Source organism: Diadema antillarum, unplaced genomic scaffold (genome assembly GCF_040938485.1).
Source record: "Diadema antillarum isolate AM-2024a unplaced genomic scaffold, OU_Dant_1.0 scf00000146, whole genome shotgun sequence".
Lineage (NCBI taxonomy): Eukaryota > Metazoa > Echinodermata > Echinoidea > Diadematoida > Diadematidae > Diadema > Diadema antillarum.
In genome coordinates this window covers 135914-159187 of record NW_027271035.1, presented here as the reverse complement: position 1 = coordinate 159187, position 23274 = coordinate 135914, and the positions used below count along the sequence as shown (strand labels likewise).

General features: G+C 37.8%; 1 protein-coding gene across 1 annotated transcript; it reads right to left on the bottom strand.

Annotated features, from left to right (window-relative positions):
* Positions 1-2986: 2986 nt before the first annotated feature.
* LOC139721658 (septin-11-like) lies at positions 2987-20366 on the bottom strand. The gene is made up of 10 exons (XM_071632986.1): positions 20247-20366; positions 16176-16311; positions 12429-12542; positions 10073-10154; positions 9326-9584; positions 8110-8199; positions 7674-7770; positions 6342-6510; positions 4763-4895; positions 2987-4203 (listed from the first exon to the last, which is right to left on the bottom strand). Exons 1-10 carry the CDS (start codon positions 20289-20291, stop codon positions 4027-4029), a joined length of 1302 nt encoding a protein of 433 aa, XP_071489087.1. The 5' UTR covers positions 20292-20366; the 3' UTR covers positions 2987-4026.
* Between the last annotated feature and the right edge of the window lie 2908 nt (positions 20367-23274).

The following is a 23274-nucleotide window of genomic DNA, read 5'->3' as shown; positions in this document are numbered from 1 at the left end:
GCTTTATTTGTACAGATGTATTGTGTACTTAGGTATGCTTTGAATAAGCATTAATGTTTATATTTCATTTGTTTTTCACTGAACTTTCTGTTGTTTAATTCTTGTAAAATAACATTACACATATTTATGAAGAAAAGGATGTGATGTGTGATATGACTGATAAATCAAGTCTTTGTTAATGACACTAATAAAGAGAAGTCATTCAGCAAACAAAATCCAAAATCAACAATGTCATTCTTTTTCAACAGGGAAATCTAAGTGTGTGGGCAGTATAACTAAGACTTGAAAAATCACAAGACACAATATACACGGTAATCAATAATTACTGTTTCTTTTTCATTTTTATTTATAAATATTTTTGCTGCCTCTGCTATTCATATTAGCAGCATACAAATACGTCATTTTTTCTTTCATATCGAGTTAAAATAGCATATGAAGGAGGAGCATTCTACTGATATCTATTCTCTGTTGTCTTACTACTTCAAATGTTTTGTGGAATTTTACGACAGTATGACAGAACACAACTTCAAATGAGGAACACTTGATTCAGTGAATAGAAGCTTATTGCTTTACTTCATCAATTGACAATAATTTCCTCTGCATTCAGTTGCATATTCTTGTGAGCCAATATTTCCATCGTCGGCTTGAACTTGTTACAGCCGTGACGTGTGCAATCCCAAACGAAGGAACCAAACGAGGCTTACCCGCACATAAACCATGATTGAACAGTCATTCAAAACATAACAGAGAAAGGTAGAAAAACTCATTATAACATTGTTCTCATTATAAAACTACGTTATATCAATTATCACACCAATTAAGCCTGCCTCTCAGCTTTGATTTCACTAAAATATAACAGACATTGTATATTCAAGTTTAGAGCATTATAAATAATAACTTGCATATGGGAAGGTATTAAAATGAACAAACGGAAAAGGGAAGTTGTACAGAATAAATACATAGTATTAGTTTGTAGAAGTTTTGGATAATATGTACATGAAAATATTCTGAAAAATGTCTGCATGACATGCAATGCTTCCATGGCAGAAGCATACTGCATTGTATAGACACCATGCTCCATTTCATAAAAGATGTTATGATAGCAACTCTTGCCAGAATAGCAACTTCCTGTAGCAGCAGCCAATCAGAAAGCTGGATTCTTGTCATCACCATGACAACTGCTATTCCAGCAAGAGTTGCTATCATAGCAACTTCTTATGAAATGGGGGCCCAGGTCTGTATGTAACAGTTTCCCGTTCAGCTGTATACATAGCACCAAATATTTCAAAGAAAACCTGCCCCAACTCTATGGTATAAAAAATATGGCCTTGCTATATCATTCAACATTCACATATTGTCAATAAAAAGTGTGCTTAAAGGATGCACACAAAAAACATCCGCATCTAGAGAAAATGATTGCAAGATGTCGTTCGTTGGCTCTATCTATGTGCATTGACCAAAATACTAAAAGAATAAGTTTTTCCACATCTTTTGCACAGGTTGTCTGTTGAGATCCTATATTGGGAAAATGATAAAAGATAAAATGTCTAAACCTAAACCCAATATATGACAGTATTTACACAAACCAACCTTCTATCGAAATTTATCTGATGTATGCACTGGTACTCATCAAATGATCTTACGACAGAGTTGAGTATCTCCAGAAATATTCATTTTTCACAAATGCAGCAAAACATTTGCAGTTTAATAAAAATCAAGACCATTTGATGTAGTTGGCAAAACAAATATCTCATCCAACAGCCACCTACAGCAAATTGTATTCTTTATGTCACTGAAATTATATTCTTTATTTTTTGCTTTAAGCATGGAAATGTCACTATTTTCGCAATTTCTGGAAATACTAACATTTCATGACGACTCTGTTGACATGAGAAGTTCATCACATCTGTCACACATCCTTTGAGTTGGAGCAGGTGAACGTAAACAAATTCAAGGAAAGAACCACGCTTTGGTCTATTTGGTCTCTCAACAACAGCGGTGTTCATGCCACGTCACGGCACCATGACCAGGATGGCTACTTCAAGGCCCCAGAGGGCGCCATGCTACACTACTTCCTGACATTCTGTCTTATAAACTTTTGCTGATTCTACTTCATTAAAGCCTGCCACTGATGTTTTGTAATGATTTCTCCCATTTCCATGTCACACAGCTTTCTCTCTGGACTACACTATCCTTGTAAGAGGACCAGAATATTTCATATTCTCAGATTAGTTATTTTTTTTCACAATTTCATTTACACTTCAACATAATACACAAATGGAATATATGGCTGCATCAGGTAGAAATACAGAAAACAAGTGATTGACTGACAGAAATAAAGACAAATTAGAACAGAGTTGGATTACTGAATAAAACGATCAAAATATAAAGTGATCAGAATATAAAATCAAAAGGAAACTGAAGAAAGAGAAAAAGATATATACCTTTCTACGGCATATGGAACATTTCCCTTAATGGACATCAAATCTGATTATGACATGTAGCCCACCGAAGCTGCCCGTATAGGAGTCTAAAACCGGCAAGCTACATTCACTTTAAACCTACGTGTATTTCATCACTGTCCAGTCCACCAAATATCGTGTATGCAAAGTATAAAACGGTAAGGCTGTCACTTACAGAGTTGAATCTTTCTACATACATTGCAATCCCGATTCAGGAGACAACCACAGAGACTTAAATATGTGGGACTACTGATTGATATCATCAAAGTATTGACCATCACCAGACAGTATGGTATCTATATACAAATTGCATCACATTTATACTGTTTGCTTTCATGGCATTCCAAGGACTGCAGATGTTGTGCCACCAGTCACATACTTGTGTCTGAACATGCCAAGAGTTCAAGTATGCTCTCACTTTAAAATGCAGCTGTTTGTATGATTTGTAAAAAGTAATAATAAAATTAAACTAATATACCAAGCAAAATATAATGTGTTACACACTAATGATGAATGCACTTTCTTTTTGAAGATTGGGCACATTGCGCAAGCTTCTAGTCTTGGTTTACTTCAATGTCCCCTTCCAAAAACACAATGGTTCTTGCTTACTTTGCTAATGTTATGTATTGAAGATTAAGTGGTCATCTCAACTGAGTAAATTGCAAAATACACAAAATTTTCCTAAATTCTTAATCATCTCATTAATGCTGTGATCCATTTTCTTGCAGTCAGTTCTCTTCTTTCTTTCTTTTTAAATCAACTGTTGAGAAATCTAATTTCAGACAACTACTGCCTGTAATAATGGATTGTCCTACATATCGAGCATTTCAAACTGTGCCAAGTTGTGGTTGTTAGAGCAGCATCTTCCTGATGAAAAAAGACACGATTTCAGTGACAAAATACAAATGAGTGCAACCAAATAACATTACATACTCGTCAGCGCCTTGCTTGTGCATGCACACTATCTCTATGCTTGCAAAACTGCCTTAATTTCAGTGGTGGGATATTTGGCTTTACAACTAGGCTATGATGCATTATAATCTGTCACACAGCATCAACTAACTTGATCTGTGAAACATCTTGGCAAACATTCGTCGTGTAGAGATTTGAGTGAACTTGACAGAAATATGACTTGTGCAAATCCTGACAATGAGCAGGCTTCCCCATTTACAGTGTAACATGAGATGACACTGTACTAGATCATGGAATGTGCTTCCATTTACTCCCGTCCCCACCCCCCCCCCCCCTTCCCTATTCCCTAAATGTACAATCCACCTTCACACTTTGCCATGGTATGTCTACCTTCAGCCCAAGAGGAAGGACCCTCCCAAGTTGACTGCTGTAAAACCAGAAACATCTGCAGCATGAAACTTTCGCGAATTGGAACCAATGGCCTTTTCTTCGCAGCATGAACTGCCACTGGCATTCATTGCATTGCATAGATGAGAACTTTCATTTTGCATGCATCTTACTTTTGCAAACCTTGTCTCCTCATGAAATTTGCGAAAGTTTCATGCGTGCGGAAATTTCTGGTTTTACAGTAGCATCCATCCTACCCCCCACCTCACTTCTTCTTGCCCTTGGTAGGCAGGGTCTGTGACGCGTGGAGAGCGTCCTCCTGCGCCTGCTGCTTCTTCTTGTTAAAGAGGTTGATCTCTTCGTTCAGCAGTCGGCGCTGCTCGTCCATCTTCTTCTTCTCCTCAGCGTACTCCTTCTTCACCTTGTCAAAGCGCTCATGGAGCTGCAGAAGAGGGCAAAGAAGGAAGATATCTTCAGCATGTACAGGCCATGGCCACAAGCAAATCAAGGAAAACTTATCGGGACATAATACAATGTTTTGGGCTTGTTCTATTACCTTGTTTGTTTAATTTCTGGGCTTGTTCCATTACCTCATTTGTTTCAATTTTAGGTGGTGGCATGCAACCTTTGTCACAGGCCTTATTGCTAAGAAGTAGTTGCAAGCAAAGCAAGCCATGGGTGATCTTGCAAGAGGCACGCTCCAGCCCAAGGGCCCCAGGAGACCTTTTTCTTAATGTATGCCTTTGAATTACCACATCTTGCTACCAACCTTTGGTTTAAAAAAAAAAAAAAAAGGGGGTAAAAAATCTGCCAATCAGCAGAGCAGCAATAACAGTATGAGAGCCTTATGAACAAGGCTGGACAAGCACAAATACAGCACAGGCAGTTTACAAGCAGTCACATGCTTATCTATGAGCCTGTAAAGAAGGCTAAACCACACTATGACTCCATAAGGCACAGGTAGTCTACAAGCAGTCACATGACCCATCCCTACCACTCACCTCCTTCTCCATGGTCTTCAGCTGAGCCTCCTTCACCTTGACTCGCTCCACAAACACCTGTCTCATCTTGTCCTCCTTCTGCTGGAGCTGCTTGACGTGCTCCTCTCTCTTCAGCTCGTACGTCTCTTGCAGGCTGCCATGGTAACGAGACAAGAAGATGATGAATGCGTTTTACGGGGTAAATTATTAGCAACTTTTAAAAGTGATGTTTGCTCCTAGCAATTCAAATTCCTTGATAGATTTCTCAGGTTCTGGTTTATCTCATTCTGCATCCAAGAATGTAATGAAAGCTGCAATTCTATTCATTATGATAAGTGCTTACATTTATATTTGGTATCAAAAGCAGCCATTACAATTTTCCACTCAAATTGTATTTCCTGTGAATTTAAGAACTATATTCACCCTATTCTGTCCTTTAGGTCAAATTACAAGTTTATGCCTTTTTGACAGGTGAGGTTGATATAAGCAAAGAAAAAACGACAAAATGAGTCACAAGTTGTCAGGTCATATGATGCTGCTGGTGGCCAGCTGATATACAAACAGCTAAATTCAAGCATGAGTACATTTATGTAACTTAAAAGAGCAACTAAAATGTTCAAAGCTCATTAACAATGGCAAGAACAAATAGCAGTCACTGCCTCACTCAGCTACTCTCACTTCTAAATAAATCCTAGTATGTTGGTGAGATATAGATATACCACAAAATCGTGTGCATATGTTGGCCTTTTGTCCAAGTTGAAAATGCAATGTAATGCACTTTGAACATTCCCACTGATACATGACCTTCGACACAAGGAAATACTGTGTGTATATCATTCCATTCCTTATGCCAGCAATATAAATCTCAGCAACTTCTGAGGTCAGCAAAGGTTGGGCACAGCTCTTTCCATGATGGTGGTAGTGACAGACAGATAGAGAGACAGGAAAACTCATGAAAACTGCGAAAGCCAAGCTCAATATTTCCTCTTCCTCTTTGTGTTTTTCTAAGATGGCAAACATGGTCCTTTTGCTATACATACATTGAAAGTAGGAGATGCCCCCCCCCCCCCATACACACATGCATCCCTTGCATGAGATTTAATGGTATACAGGGGATAAATCTGAAGACCTTTCATATAAATCTTTCAGTCTGTCTAAAAGCATCAGGTTCTCATAGCCATCCCATTCTGAACTCAGTCATGATCATCATTCAAAAGAGCATCAACCAGGTCTTCAGCCAGTCCTTCTTCCCCAGTACCATCAACGACTGGAATGACTTGCTGATTGATCGGCCAATACACCTTCCCTTGAGGCACTGAAAGCAGCACTAAGGGAGATGCGCACATCCTAATCACTGTCTAACAGGATCAGTTTTTACTAGCACAATTTGTAAATAAATGCGTTTGTTTTTAATGAAATCACTCTGGCAAAGCACACACATATGGTGCTCACACATGCACACACAGTGCACAATCTTCACGACTGAAGCAGCACTTTACAGAAAGAAGAAGATTCACTTACTGGACTCTCATACAATCCGACACCGATACCTCACTAAGAATGCAACAACAATGACAACGCAACTACGAGTCATGCTCACCTCATGGGCTTGTTGTCGGCTGCAATGTCCATGAAGCCCATCTCTTCCAGCTTACAGCGGCGGTAGAGCTCGTAGTGGCGGGTGTGTGTCTGCTCAATCAGGTCCTCCATGTTGGTGCGGATCAGCATCTCACGCAGCTTGACAAAGTCACAGTGGTTCTCATTCTCAACTGTCCAGAGTGAATTGATTGAAATGCAATACAGTCAACCCTGCTTAAAGACAACCTCACATACGTCAAGTTATCGCCTAAGTTGAGGATCTTTTCACATCCTCTTCTCTTTTAAACACTCTATTTATGTTAATCTATCATAAGTCAAATTTTCTCTAAGTTGAAGCTATTCTTCAGTCCAAACAGAGTTGACTTGGGTAAGGATGACTGCATATTGTCATCAGTGATTATACACAAGTAATAGCTCTGAAGACACACAAGTAAATGAAACATGCAACAGCTGTTGTTAAAATTAAAAAAAAAAATTGTGGGTTACATTACTGTAATAAAATACTGTCTGGCCAAAAGATAATCATAGAAATGTTCTTTCCCAATTTACCCCTCTTTCTTTGTAACTGAATCTTGTACAATCACTAATTTTTCTGCGTGTATGATTTGTGCACTGATACCTTACACTACTTTAAAGAAAACATTTTTATGATAATATTTTTGTGCTGTTGACTTCTGATCACCAATCATTTTAACACCAAGACTGAAATCCAGGTAATGAGTTATTCTGTCATAATACATCCTTTAGGCACAAGGTTTTGAATTGAATAAGGCTAAATACATCTTGAGATATAATACAGTGGACTCCCATTATAACGAAGTCCTCCGGACCAGCAGTTTTCTTTCATGATATCGAAATTTCGCTACAACCAAACAGAAAAAAAAAAAAAAAAACACATAGAGCAGATAATATAACGGCCTGAATTTTTGATTCGTTGTAACTGGAATTTTGTTACAACAGGAGTGCACCGTATTGCATGAATAGTGTAATCACCAGCTTTCAACCATATGGCAGGGGCATAAAACCACCACTGTCACCACAACCACCATCAACACCTGCATCACCACTATATCACCATTACCAACATGAACAACACCATCACTACCCCCATCACCATCACCAACATCACCACAAACACCATCACCAGCACCACCATCATCACCACCACCACCAACACCTCCACCATCACCACCACTATCACCACCAACACCATCACCACCACTATCACCAACACCAATAACAATATCAATACCAACACCAACATCACCACCACCATCACCACCACCACCACCATCCAGCTAAGATCCAGCATCTAAGATGCTAAACAGCTCACCTTGAACCACACCCCATGGGTACTGCCTCGCCCTCACCATCTTGTTTCCCATCTTCACCTCCTCCGTGCTCCCAACAACCGCAAAGGGCAGATGACCCTGTGAAAATAAGCACATTGAAATTTAGTGTGTGTCTGTCTGTTGTGTGTGTGGCATACATAAGTATCGACCAAAAAAAAAAAAAAAAATACCGCTCTATTGTCAAGTTGACCAATATAAGAAGAGTATAATCAGAATGCTGAAGTTTCATGAAAAAGAGGTTCATGCTAAGTGTAAAGAGTGTTCAGACTTGAAAAGAAAATGAGCTACATAATGCATACACATCTAGAAACTACTACACATGCACACACACATGGACAGGTGATAGCTTAATGGATAGACAGATAGATAGGTAGATGGATACATGTGAAGGTACAGTGAGAAACTGTGAAGGCTTACATTCATGGTCGAGTTCAGTTCTGACACAGTCTCATCGTCGGTGGGGAATTGGTAGATCTGAACTCCATTGCTGACAAGCTCACTCATGATCTACAGGGATACAAACAAATAGAAAAAAAAAAGAAATAGTGGTCATTGCTCATTTTGTCCTGTTTTATTTACACCTACATTCCTTCTCGACTTTTTAAAAACCATAATCCATGGATACAATGTATATATTATATGAGGCAAAGATGCACTAAGCAGAGTTTGATCGAGATTAAATTTTGTAGACTTTCTTCAAGATCAAATCACTAAACTTTTCAATTCATTTGAGACAGATATTGCACTCACAGATCAAAACAATTTTTCAAAAGATAATGTGTGGAGTATCAATAATGAATTATGTCACTCTGTATTTTATCAGTTTAAAGCAAGAGGAACTTTCACTTTATACCAAAAGCATTATATGAAGCCCTTCTGTTTCTTTTAACACACGTTGTGTCACATAAATGTGTACTTGTTTCTTGTTCTTGCTGTACAGTGATCATAAAATTGAACTCTTGGCTGACTTCAGCCTCGGTATAACAAAACTGGCAAACAGTAGACATCTAAATTCCATGTTGGCAGACAAGGAAATAGATCTACAATTTGATATCATGCTACAGTGTTACTCACACAAAAATTATTTCCTGAAGTCTGGAAGAGATACTACCCTTCAGCTACATTTCATACTGTTGCCAAGTTACTTAGATTATGATGACAGATTACAATGTAGGTCATGAAAGAATGCATTCCCCTGACACACATTGTACATGAACAACACATCAGGCTTTTCTCATCATTCAAATTTCTGTGCATTTCACAATATAAAATAATGCAACAACAAACAAGGTGAATGTTTTCATTTTCTTGCATTACTGTATAGTAGGTAGGTACGTAATGCACATGAATATTTTAAATGACTTGTTCTCATACGCTGCATAACATATCCTACCTTGCATTCCCAGCGTTCTTCACAGTTAATTTCGTGGATGTGTCGCTGTGCTAGCAGACCCGCAAATATGACTTCTACAATTTATGATCAGACATGAAGCATGCCTAAGACTTTTTAATGGACAGGAGTACCGATAAGCTTTTTGCAAATCAAATTCCTTAAAACCCTACAATTTGCATTCAACTCTCTGTACACATTGCCACCAGTGTCAAGACAGCACTTTTTGCGTTACATCCTCACCTTGATCTTGAATCTGTGGAGCTCGCTCTTGGAGATGGTGTCGGCCTTGGCGATGATGGGGATGATGTTGACCTTGGAGTCCAGCTTCTTCATGGTGACAAGGTCCAGGGACTTGAGGGAGTGTCCCGTGGGGGCGATGAAGTAGAGGCAGGCGTGGATGCGGGTGTCGTGGTAGACATGGAAGGCTCGCTTGATCTTCAGCTCCTCCTGCAAGTAGTTCTCAAACTGCGCATCGATGTATTCCACAATGGACTTGTAGCTGAAAAGAGAGAGAGAAATCACAGGGAAAAGGTAAACGTACGTATTCACTTGATATATTTCCAAACCCTCCCTTAACCTTCGGAAAAAGAAATACAAAAAAAAAAAACACATTTAATATGAACGATGATCTATGTAAACTTAGACCCCTCTGAAACACATAAATGCCTATATTTCACATTTCTGAGAAAAGCTTTAAAACAGTGACAGTATCTATTCATTCATTCACTCATTCATTCATTCATTCATTCATTCATTCATTCATTCATTCATTCATTCATTCATTCATTCATTCATTCATTCATTCATTCATTCATTCATTCATTCATTCATTCATTCATTCATTCATTCATTCATTCATTCATTCATTCATTCATTCATTCATTCATTCATTTATTGGTTTATTTATTCATTAATTTATTCATTTATTGGTTTATATCCCAGATATGTGTATAAGGTAGAGGTTTATGTCATGGACATTTGACTCACCTCTCATCTTTGTTGATCTGGTCACCAAATCCAACAGTGTTCACTACAGTCAACTTCAGCCTTACATTGGACTCTTGCAGTTCTGTTGGACAAGAGAATAATTGTAGTCATATGGACAGAATTATTCATTCTCTCTCTTCAATACATTCAGACTTTCACTTAGAATGCATATTTCATCTAATATACATAAAAAAGTTTTAATACGAAATTCACTGGCTGCAGGATGTATGCTAACCATGATTTTTTTTAAAAATGTGACAAATGGCTCACCTAAGGCCTTTTATTATTTTTCACTACTTCGTATATTTTGAACAATAGATGCATCATACTAACAGGCATTCTGCTAGATAAAAAATATACGAATTGAATCTGAACAACGTAGTTGCAGTTTCATAAATAGCACAAATGGTATCAATGCTTATTGCTCCATTTTAGGAGACACCTTCTGAGCAGCCTTCAGTGTACATTGGCAATACTTTAGAGTGCAAGGCAGGACTACAGATGAAGGGTTCAACAGAATGTTTCAGCACAGAGGTCATACTCGGGGGGAGTTGAGTAATTGCTTCCTATTCAGATGCCTATCTACGGCAGAGGAGGAAAGCTGATACCACGCTTTCCTGTATCAGCCACACTGTCCCTACCGACACTGTGACACAGGGCCCTGGCGGCTGTCATATACTGTCACTTCTGCGTTTACTTTCCTTGACGGCAAGAACATGATATACGACACGGAACATGGGTGACCTTTGCACGTCCATGTACTCTGCAGTTTTATCAAAACATTTCCTGTTACGTTGCGTTAAGTGGCCAGTGAGGTTCACTAGCATTTTCATTCAGCAACATTCTATTCTATTCTATTTCTAATGTTTAACATATAAGACACCAGACACTGTATGGAAGTGAGAGGCTACAATCTTGGGAGGGCCTTCAAAGTATGAAGTACTTTAGGAAATATCAACTTGAAAAAAAAAAAGAAGTTAGAAATACAGGAAGAACAAATGTGTCAAAAGGTCAACTTAAAGGGGAAGGCTAGTAACTGATCAGTGGGAATCAGTGGAAATGCTGGGAGATGATTGTTCCAATCCTTATGGGATTCATTCAAGAGTTCATTGTATATCTATTGTTGTGTGAAAATGATTTGCTTCAGAACGGTCTCATATTCAAGTAATGTGCAGATTAATGCTCCGTCACTGACCAGGGACGCTAACCTGGAAGCATTAATCTGCACATTACTTGAATATGAGACCATTCTGAAGCAAATCATTTTCACACAACAATAGATATACAATGAACTCTTGAATGAATCCCATAAGGATTGGAACAATCATCTCCCAGCATTTCCACTGATTCCCACTGATCAGTTACTAGCCTTCCCCTTTAATATCACAAATTTCGGTATCTTGCATTGTATTTACAGAACATCATTGGTGGATTTCCATTATTTGTAAAGATGACATGTCCACAGCAAAAAAAATATTGAAAAAGAATAAACAACTGGCATCACATCAAACATGCAGTTCTGATATGAGAACCTCCCTGTGGTATAAGAGGCCTCAAATCAGATGACAAAACAGGCACAACCTACATAGAGTCTCTAACTTGGATGGGTTTCATACTTCCTGCAGAACTTATTTGCAATCATGATTCAAAAGTGGAACACATGAAGAGTCATTTGTGATACAAGCTTTGGAGAAATGCAGCCAGTATTGGTGGAGATGAGAATTGGGCTTTTAACTTTTTGCGAGATACCAAGAAAACACTTATGACATCGTACAGAGCATACCATTTTAAAAGGAATTCAAAGTTTATTTGATGAAAATCGGGTTTGGAAGTACTGAAACAGCCAAAAACAAAGTAAAACAAAGCGATCCCAATAAAGTGTGGGTCCCACACTTTATTAGAATCACTCTTTTTTGGATATCTCAGCCATTTCAAAACCAATTTTCCTCAAATAAATGTTGAATTCCTCATAGAATTTTATGCTCTTTCATTTTTCATAAGAGGTTTCTCATTATTTCACAAAAAAATGCTAGAAACCTGAAATTAGGTCTCAACCAAAACTGTACGATCCCTTTAAAAAATAAAAAACAAACAAAGAAAACAAACAAACAACTTCTCAAATAGCATGAAACATATTTCGAACAGCATGAACAAGGGCATTCTTCTCTAAGTCTGAAACCTCTACTATGTTTAAGTCATTTTAAGTGTTTGGCAATTCTGCAAAATCTAGAGCCATTTCACGGACTTCACTCTCTGATTACCAATGGCACCTCTCCAGTATGTAATACAAATGACATTATGATTTGGTGTTCCCGCTGGACATAATAGACCTGTATCTCCACCCAGATCTGCTTACCATATGTGTTGGCCTTGAGTTGCACGCCTGGTAGACTGTGTGATGCCTGGACGTTTTCAAACTGCGTATTAAACAGAGTGTCCATCAGGGTGGACTTCCCCAGACCGGTCTCACCTGATAATGTATGAGAGATAAAGAAGTAACAGACATCTGTGACGTAAGGTGCGTAAAAATATATGAAGACATGCAGCTGCCCTCCATTAACCCTTTCTGAGCCAGGGACTTTGGACAGTGTGCACAACACTAAGGGGATTTCTGTGCAAATCTGCACCGGAAGCACATAAAGAGTTAATTAAGGAATGTATATTTTTTTCTTGATGGCACAGAGGTGAGAAATGTGTCACGAAATCCCAAGCTGCCTAGACATACAGATACTAGACACCATGAGAGAAGTAAAAATTATACCTTGTGAATACACGTACTATATGAACCTTAGAAAAAAAAATAAAAGGGATTTTAAAGGAAGAATTCAAATATGGGTGTTTGCTGAGACATACACTTGCACATGTAATTTGAGTACACCATTTATATTGTTCTTACATGCTCTTACTCTAATTTCATCACAAAGTCATTGAAAAATCTGTACGTTCAGTCATTGTTAGTCTGTGGTTCCAGTAAGCTTGTCCTATTGTAGTTATTTAGTTGGGAAGTTAAAAAAAAAAAAATCTGCTTCAAATATATACATGTAAGAAGTGAAGACACTCAGGAAGTGCAGTCTCCTGCCTATAACCAGCCAGGAAGGTATGAATGCTAGAGTTACAAATATGTAGGATAGGGTGCTCACACAGTAGCAGAAATGCCTTGGCACTGTACACTGTGAGAGCCAGAAAAGGCTTAAAGTACAATTTTACCCACATTCAAGTTGACTTTCACAGAGTAAAATCAAACAGATAGAATGGGAGAAGTTTCACTGAATTATCACAGGTATTTGATGCCTTGCACCATGTTTTATGAAGCTGTGATACTAGTGGCAGCCACAATATATGCAAATGAGGTGATGTCATCATGATATCCCCTCACAAGTTTCCCAACAACCTACAGAGTATTCTCAAATCTTCACCAGATGTTTATTCTTTCTGATATGAAAATCATTAAAAATATTGTGTGTCCTTTGCCTCAAATTATAGTAACATAGCAAGGATAACTTTAAAGTGGTTAGGAGGTGTAATCACTGAATTATCGGCCAAGAACAGATTTACACTTCTGTATACAAAATTATAGCAAACAATAACATTTATGGTAATCATCTCATCTAATTTGTATACACTGTATACAGACTTTGCAACCACATCACTGTTTTGTGAGAAAACATGAAATTCTATTTCACACTGTGTCAGTGTCTGATGAAAAGTGCTAGCTACCATTCTGTTCGTTTTTTAATTTGTTTGAACTGCTGCATATGGTGTACATGGTAAAACCAGAAACATTCGCAGCATGAGACTTTTGTGAATTGCCACTGGCATTCAGTGTAGAAAAAACTTTCACATGCATTTCACTCTTGCCAATCTTGGCTCTTCATGAAATTTCTGGTTTTACAGTATTCATTAAAGTCTCTGTGCACATAGAACAGCAATACACTTTAAATAAAGGGAAGAAAGGTGACAGCACAAGGGCAAAGTGTATAGAGGGGGCAGTCCCATCTGTTTTCTAACTCGATCCTTGATGGGCTGAACACACAGGGTGCTAACCTCATTACCTGACCTTAACGAGTTTCACTCCTTGGCTTTAGATTACACATCACACACATCGAAGTAAAATACATGAAAACCTGCCTCCTAATGAGAAGATGACAGGGTAAAGAAAGTGAGGATAGAGGTTTCCCTGAACTTCACTGGCAGACAGTTTGTATGAAGGGATCCTGTACTGCAAGGATTTCAACTTAACTTATATATGTCATGGTTAAAATCAGGTATTGCTTTAAATTCAAGCCTTTGGTTCTCCGTCTGGTACAGTTCTCTATTGTACCAATTCAGAATGGACCTTTAAAAACTTCCTCCAATTCATTGGAACAGTATATCTCATTTCACCACATTGCAAAGGTGACAGGGGAGACAGAATTAGAACACACGTGTACATGCATGAATTATAGCTTTCCAAAGCACAGCAGCAGAATATTTTGTTACAAACTAATGTTGACTTTCAAGCACTGCCTGTTTCACATAAAGGGCCTTGACTTGATTTTGAAACAAGCAAACAATATAACAGATTGCTACAAACTTTGAAAAGCCACATTATCCCACATCCACTATTTAATCTTTCTATTTCATGTATTAGGATGCTAGAGTAGAGGCATTTAATGTTTTGTTTTTCCCTAACTCTAGTAGGACAGAGTAAAGTATGTACAAGCCTTTTGAGGTCCTTGAGACATTTGACAGCATATCTTCGGTCATTGACATAATTAAGTTAGCTTAAAGACAGACAACTATGTGTACAAGGAAGCCTTAAGGCTGGCACAGTATGGATGCATCAATTACACTTGCAATGAAAATCAATATTCAATTTCTGCAGCAAATCTTTTAAAAGGTGTTTAAAAAATTGTGACTGATATGTTGTGACATCATTATTATGGTCTACAATACTTCATGAATGGAATATATAGCGATTGAAGTTCAAACTGAAAGTTGTCATGATACTTTCTCTTGTATGGTCACTCTAAATTGCCCATCCAGCACAATCACCTCCACTGTGTTTATTATGAAGGGATCTGCAGTTGGCATTGCTGAGCACACTATCACATTCATACATGAAGTTCAATAGATTGAAATGGACTTGCGAGTGAGCCTGAAATTTATCAAAGCTCTTTTATCAGTGGGGCAAGCAGGCATGTGCCAAGATTATAGTTGGAGTTGAAATAATGAATGTATCGTACAATTGCATGACCAGCTGTAAGATACATATCATTAAGTAATATCAGTATCATTGCAGAACATTTCAAAAGATTTTTTCTCTGCTTGTCCACTGGTATGTATTTAGGCATGGGCTCCACACATGGGAAAGGAAGGTGCTGTATCATTTTACATACCCAGCAATGTTTCAATAGTTGCCCAACAAAGGTGGTTTTGTGGCATATTGCCATATAAGGCCAGAATCATGCTTGTACATTTACATACCTGGGCTCCACTCAACCCTTTCTTTCTTTTTTTGCTAGTTCTTTCTTTCACTGTTGTTTTGTTTTTCTTTGCTTGACATATTTACATCAGGAAAGTAAATGACCGGTCAACTCGATGACCTGAAAACAACACAACTTTTACTGTCTCCTACACATTCTTTCAAAAAGAAAAAAGAAAAAGAAAGTATACAAATAAACTGAAAACCCCCAAAAAGCAGTTGATGTATCCTAAATCTTCCCAGTCTGCATTAAACATTTTATGCATCTTCAGGTACATATCATACTGATCTTGACCTTCATCTGAAAAACAGGTGTAGTCAATGTCCCTTTAATATTAATAATACCAACCAAATATTTAAATATGATTTTTTTTAAAACTGCAAAATTATATTGATAACTTATACATTCATCCTTAATTTTGTAAAAAATAAAATGGGAGAGGACTCCTATTTTTGTATGTAATGTTTGAATATCACTGGTCTCCAAACAGTATACTGAACATAGTCTGGACTGTTGACATGAGAATATTCTAATCCTAAATATGTTTCAAAATCTTCTGATGAAGTACAGTTTTGACTGATACTTTCTGATGAAGTATAGCTTTGACTGCCAGAATTAGGAAGGGTTCTGCCACTTACCGACACACAGGATATTGAAGGCGAATCCTTGGTTTACAGACTTGTTGACCAGTTGGTCTGGCAGGCTGTCGAAGCCAACATGCCCCGAGAGAGGAAGAGTTCGAGTTCTTTCAGTTGGTTCTTCATTGTGACCAACCTATTAAAAGGAAAAACAAAAACAAAATGGCATGAAATGGTATCATCATATTGAGGTCATTGATGGTCGAAATGAAGAATCAAATGACATACCAGGGGAAAAAAAAAATTATAACCTTGTATATAAATGGCATTTCCTTTCACAAACATCCCACTTGCAAGCATGTAACTTGTTCTAACAAATAGTCAGTAGCAAAGAGATTCCTCAAGCTCCAAAACCTGAATCATTAACACGTTGAGGACAGGCTGATTTTGCTACAACACGCATTTCCCATATATAGACACTTGCCCGAATACACTCGGGTACTCGCCCTCAATGGGTTTAACATTCAAACACTTTTACTATTTAAACACTACAGTGTGAAATATATTGCCAGTGACTGTTACTGCATGAACCCTTTGTACTTCACACAAGCATTCTAACTTGGCAGTTTCTAATGCAAACATGTGGTGCTGCTCAATTTGTCTCCACATGATTTACTAGTATTGGCATCTCATCAAGTATAACTACATGTTATAACAGTGCATGATCAAACTACATGTATGTGTTTTGAAGAAACCAGTGCCCATAGGGGGGGGGGGGGGAAGGAGAAAATATAGAATTGAACAGAGTTGTAGCATGCCTGTGATCTAGACCTAAAAGGAAGACATGATAAAGTATTCATATGCCAAATATTTTGTGAATTGATGATTCTGCAAGTGGTTGAATTTGTGATCGAGAAACTCAGCAATGAAATTAGAAATAAGCATTACCCTAAATATTATTCCTTTTTATTTAAAAAAAAAATTATATAAATTTCCCACCATGAATACGGTGCATATTGCCATGTCTTATGAAATTGAACGGCAATATATTTGTGTGTTCTTAATTTTGCGACTGCCAGTTCACTTGGCAGTCGCAAAATGTGGCAAGAATATATTGAGGTTACACTGAAAAATTCACAAGGTTTTTGCTCAGTGTGACAATGCAGACTGGACACTACGGTTTTGGTAGCGGACAGTCATGCAGACTATGAAAACTTTAATGTGCAAATCAGTCTCAGATTCAGTGGAACATGAACTGAGTACATGTACATGCATGTACAGTACAAAGTTCCAGGCAATTCTGGGCTTTTAGGGGGCTAAATTATTTTAGGCTTCTAACTTCAGCACAGATATTATACACTTACGGACTAAAAATCAATGTTACCCCAACCTAACCCTAAACTCTACCCTATTAAACCCTAAAAAGCCATCTAAATTTAATCATAATACTTTGATACATATCACTTGATTTTTTTTTTCAACTTTGGGGGGGTACATGTGGAACCCTTGCCTGGCTTCCCATAGTCCGTATGTAGCGGCACTGGCACCAAGGTTCAACCTCCATGGTTCGACCATGCGCAAAAGTGTACAGGTTTCTACAGAAAGCAGGTGGTCACATTTTGGAAAGTGTTGTGGTTGAATTATGGGTGGCTTGCTTTATGTCTGTGCTGAAGTTTGAAGTCTAAAATAATTTAGCCCTCTAAAACCCAGGATTGCCAGGTTTCCCTTCCCTATATAAGCTCCATAATACAAACAGTTCTTCATCCCATACATTGAATGATAAAAGGTCAATCTACAGTGTAGGCCTGAGCCACTATGCCCCAGAACCAAGGAATGCTCCTGCAACCCAGGGTCAGGGCACATTCACTTGCAAAACAATGTGGTTACATGGCCGGCGGAACTGGGGGGGGGGGGGGGGGGGGGGCCTCGGGTCCCCCCATTTTTTGTACACCATACAAAGGAATACATAAGGTGTCATCACTTTGGGGTCCCCTCCCCCCGCTTGTTTTTATCCCAGAAGTACGTAAGTGGCACTAAAAAGACATAGATAGAGATTTGGAAGTGTGAGCGCGGTAAGGTTATGTTTTTGCGCTGAAGACTGTTTTTTTTTTTTTGCTTGTTAGCTCATGAAACCCAGAAGTTGGCCCCCCACTTTTGAAAATGCTCCGCCGACCCTAGGTTATAGTCAGTTGGTAATGGTAGATTGGGATTAAGGAACAGTACTAACAAACAGCATGGTACAATGTAGCCCGACCAGACGCTGTTACGCTATGCGAAAACAGCGTCTGACGAGCGCGGCATGCAGCCTCAAAGTGAGGAACCTCAACACAACTACAAAACTTAGGAAAATGTATACTTTTCTCCTTTAAACAGAATACTTTACTCACGTTAAATGCATGTTTCTATTACAGAAGAATAGTTCGCCACACTGGGTCCATGGAGACCACTTACGATAAGTCCGTGGAACAAATAAATGACACTTTCTGGCGCAATTCCTGACCGTCGGGCTTCGTCGTTGCAGGATTCAAAATGGCGCCTTGACTTATGCGCATGCGTGACAGGAAGTGCTCCAGGAGCGAGCGCGTGTGCGTTGAAAGTGTCGAACAAACCTTGGCGTCTGCTACACAATAACCGTGGTATGGAGCTCAATGCTCCTCGCCCGACCAGACGCCAGCCGCCGCCAAGCCCAGTACAGTTTATAGCTGTATACTAGTAACCGTGCGTGCGCTGCTTGAGTGTAGCAGCACGGTCGACAGCGCGACCTTTTGAAAGGGCATTCACATCACGTGACCACCCGATATCTAAACTTGGCCTGGCGTGAAAGATTGTGTACCGTGTGGACATGCTGGATATGATGATCAATTTCGGTAAGTTTCATTACGTACATTTGAATACTGATAGCATCAGATGTAGAGTAAATATTGAAGAGTATACTCGATGAGTTTGAGGTGACAAAAATGATCGTAAGTATCAAAAGTCAAAGCTATCGTGATCCGATTACGTCGCTCTCCTAGTGGTTGGTGGTCGCGCTCGTACAGCCCTGTCGCGACGTACCATGTACAGCGACTGGGCTGTGTATAGTTACAAATGTAGGTACAATGCAGGACGCCCACATCTCTACATAATGACATTCAATATGCGCAGGACTTTGTAGACTAGCCTATACAAGTTACAGAGTGTTGTATGTGCTGAAATTAAAAAAAAAAAAAAATGCAACAGAAAATGTAGAAATGCTAAGAAATTCACATTTCAAGTCATATTAAGAAAAAGATGTTGATTTATCACAAGATTTTATCACATAAATTGTTTGAAATGTTCTATGTAGCTATGTTAGATCGCTTAGTGTACAATACAACATTTGAGCCTCAACCTCATTTGTCGACTTTCTTTTGTCGTACGCTAAGTACGAATGTGTATACCACCGTATGGTTCTGGTGCATGGATATTAGATGTGAAAGACATTGATTATTCCATTACGAAAATCGTGTTCAGAATAAAAAAAGATAATCTTTTTTTTTTTTTTTTTTTTGGTAGAAGAGGGCTTAGATTCTAATTTGATGTCTATTTTCCAAAAAGTGATGTGATAGTGATATGATCCACTCTCCTATATGGTCCTAAAAATAGACGACTAACGTTACATCCAATGCACTGAGCTGACAATAATGAATGACAACAGTACAGATCCTACTGCCAGTACTGGGGTGCATTGCTGACAACAAAGTACAATTTTACATAGGAATCTTGATATAATTGGGGTCTATTCAGTTGTTTTTGATTGCCCAGCAAGTTCTTCATTCTCACAGTGAGGACGTTCGTATTGGGAGTAAACCCACCCGTACTGAAACCGTTACGTTTTGCGTTTTACCTCTCTCCACTTCTATTTCGCCTGGCCTGATCACATATCCGACGCGGTCACGCCCAAAGCTTATCTGTGGATTAGCCGGGCCGCACAGTCTTCTATGCCCGCTGCACTCGATCGCTGTACACTCTCCCTCGCTTGCCACGGCTTATGACAACCATCGGCATCAGACAAGCTCGTCTACCCGAGTTATTCCCGCCTTTCTCAAAAGGTAGAGATATATGATATTCTAGAAATGAATAGCCTTTATGACAGCTGATGTTCATACTTACTGAATTTTCTTGTGCTTCCTTTCTCTGCTCACTCTCCATCGTCATTTTGCCGAAGACTACGAGGATCCAACTTTACAGACAAAACTCTCTTCGTTTGAAGAGCGACGACTACGTGCAAAATGGCCGATAAAGTTGACAAGCGCCATCTGTCGTCCACTACTTTACACTGTTCGTACAATCGTTCGTAGGGAACGATAATATTTTTGACAATCAAAGTAGGTGACGCTATCCATGCAGATCAGTCGAACATTCGAACACTAATAGAATATCTTGGTAGTGTTTATCCTTTTCTTCGATTTCATTTCTGGTCTACCCAAAGACTATAGAAAATTAGGACGATTTCTCATCAGTGCAATAAGTGTATATGTCTCAGTCTGGGCATATAAGGTGTTGAGGTATAGGCTTATCTGTTCTTACAATAAATATATTATAAATACATTATACACTGTATAATATACCATTCTTGTTAAGTTGGGATATTTGTGATTAAAGCTGCTAAAAACAGCAAAAAATAATAAGCAAATACAGGATATTTTCAATCATAACTTCTAGGTATGACAATGTATATATTGTTATGTTACAAGTGAGATATTACTGGAAAGGTTAAATTTTGCTCTATCTGATGGTTGACTTACTTTTAAATGTTTATCTTTATATATTTACTTATATAAAATTAATTCACAATGGGAAATCTACCTACATCAATCTCTCCCCTCTCCTTCCTCCCTCTACACACACACACAAACACACACACACACACATACCCACATAATATGTATGTTAGTGTCATTATATATATATATATATATATATATATATATACAATACATACATATGAAGAGTTTGTTCGCAAAAACCGATAAGTCCAGATTTGCCAAATTGAGATATTTGCAATTAAAGGTCAAGAAAAATATAGAGAATATTAAGAATTTTTTTGCTTCTTTTGACCATAACTTCAAAAATGTACCTTTATGTAGTGACCAATATATCATTTAAAAGGTATTATTTTGTACTTTATGACAGAGACCGTACTTCAAAATCTTCAAAAATGGACTTATCGGTTTTTGCGAACAAACTCTTCATATATCATATACATCTATTATATTTTATCATTATATTATATTTACATTATATATTATACATATATATATATATATATTTAGAAGTGACAAAATCTGAATGTCAATAAACATGTTTCCTATTTCTTTAAAAAAAATCATACAAATACAGTTAACTTCCCGTTTGGGTTTTTATAAATAGGAATTCATGATCTTGTCTATCAGAAATGTAACATATCTTCTATTATATACTGTGACCATGGCTACTCCCCTTCACAATAAAGTTTGATATATATTTGTTGTAAATATATTGTATATATATATATATATGTTACATATCTCCATCTCTACAATATGGTTTATCTTTCTGTTACATGTACATACACAAACACAATGCAACACACTCACACACAGAATGACACTGACATTGATAATATGGCTTCTCTTTGTGTGACACTGGTGTGAAATAGTTAATTGTGAATAAATGAAGAGTTTGTTCGCAAAAACCGATAAGTCCATTTTTGAAGATTTTGAAGTACGGTCTCTGTCATAAAGTACAAAATAATACCTTTTAAATGATATATTGGTCACTACATATATAGGTACATTTTTGAAGTTATGGTCAAAAGAAGCAAAAATTTTCTTATTATTCTCTTTATTTTTCTTGACATTTAATCGCAAATATCTCCATTTGGCAAAAGTGGATTTATCGGTTTTTGCGAACAAACTCTTAAAATGACCCCTATTCACTTGATGCACATACTGTACTTCATTTACTGACACATAACACCCCTTTACGATATGTGTATACAATAAAGAAATGAATATATATCATGTACATGTATATACATGTATGTATATTATATATATATATATATATATATATATATATATATATATATATATATATATATATATATATATATTTATACATACCTCATGATGACAAGATTTGAGATGCAAGGCATGTGACCTCCTGATGGTCATTATCTCAATCACTGGTCATTTGATGGTCATCACCTCAACCACTGGTCATTTGATATCATTTGCATAGATGAGCAAACAGGGAAAACTGACAAGGAGTGTCAAATGGAAGTTATCTTTAGAAGGTCACCCACCTAACCACCTGCGCCCTAATCTGTCATTACAACAGGTAATTTCGTCTGGGGCCAAATTTCAAAGGGACCAACTACTGTATACGCCATATATTTCGCGAGTCTAAATTTTCGCGCATCGGGAATTTCCGACGATTTCGCGAGTAGTTAAATTCGCTGCCATGGAGTCCTGTACTGAACAGAGAAATGTACACACATCCATCTCATTCACATCGGGATCAGAGTCAATATTTTCGCGTGTCTTTAGTTTCGCGAATATCACCTGACTCACAAAATTCGCGAAAAATAAAAACCTCGCAAAATATTCGCCGTATACAGTATTATAGGGTTATGTCTTAAGCAATAAAGAGAAAAAAAGGGGAAAAAAACCGTAACACATACACACACTCCTACACACAGTAGCGTGATAAATAAGTCTTAATATGTGTGGGTATAAGCGTAGATGTGTATGTGTGTATGTGTGTGTGTGTGTGTGTGTGTGGGCAAGTGTATGAAATAATTCATCATTAAAAAAATAATAAAATCATCTAAAAGATATTGTGGGATACAGAAGAGTCTGCACAGTAAATAAAGCAAGTAAATAGCATTCCATTGACATAGCACAGTTTATTGATAAAAACACTACACTGACAGTAGAGCGTACAATTATTTTGTTCATTTAGGCAGCCAGTACCTATTTTTTTTTTCAGCAATAGTAAGCTAATAAATGCCTATTTCATCCTTCAGTAAAGGGCTACATCCCTCAGCTTTGAGTGATGCTTGCTGTTTTGAAAAAAAAAAAAAAGAAAAAGAAGCAGAGTATACTACAGCAAAAAATCTGTGTGTAGCACTGACAAACTTACTTTGCCATATGGA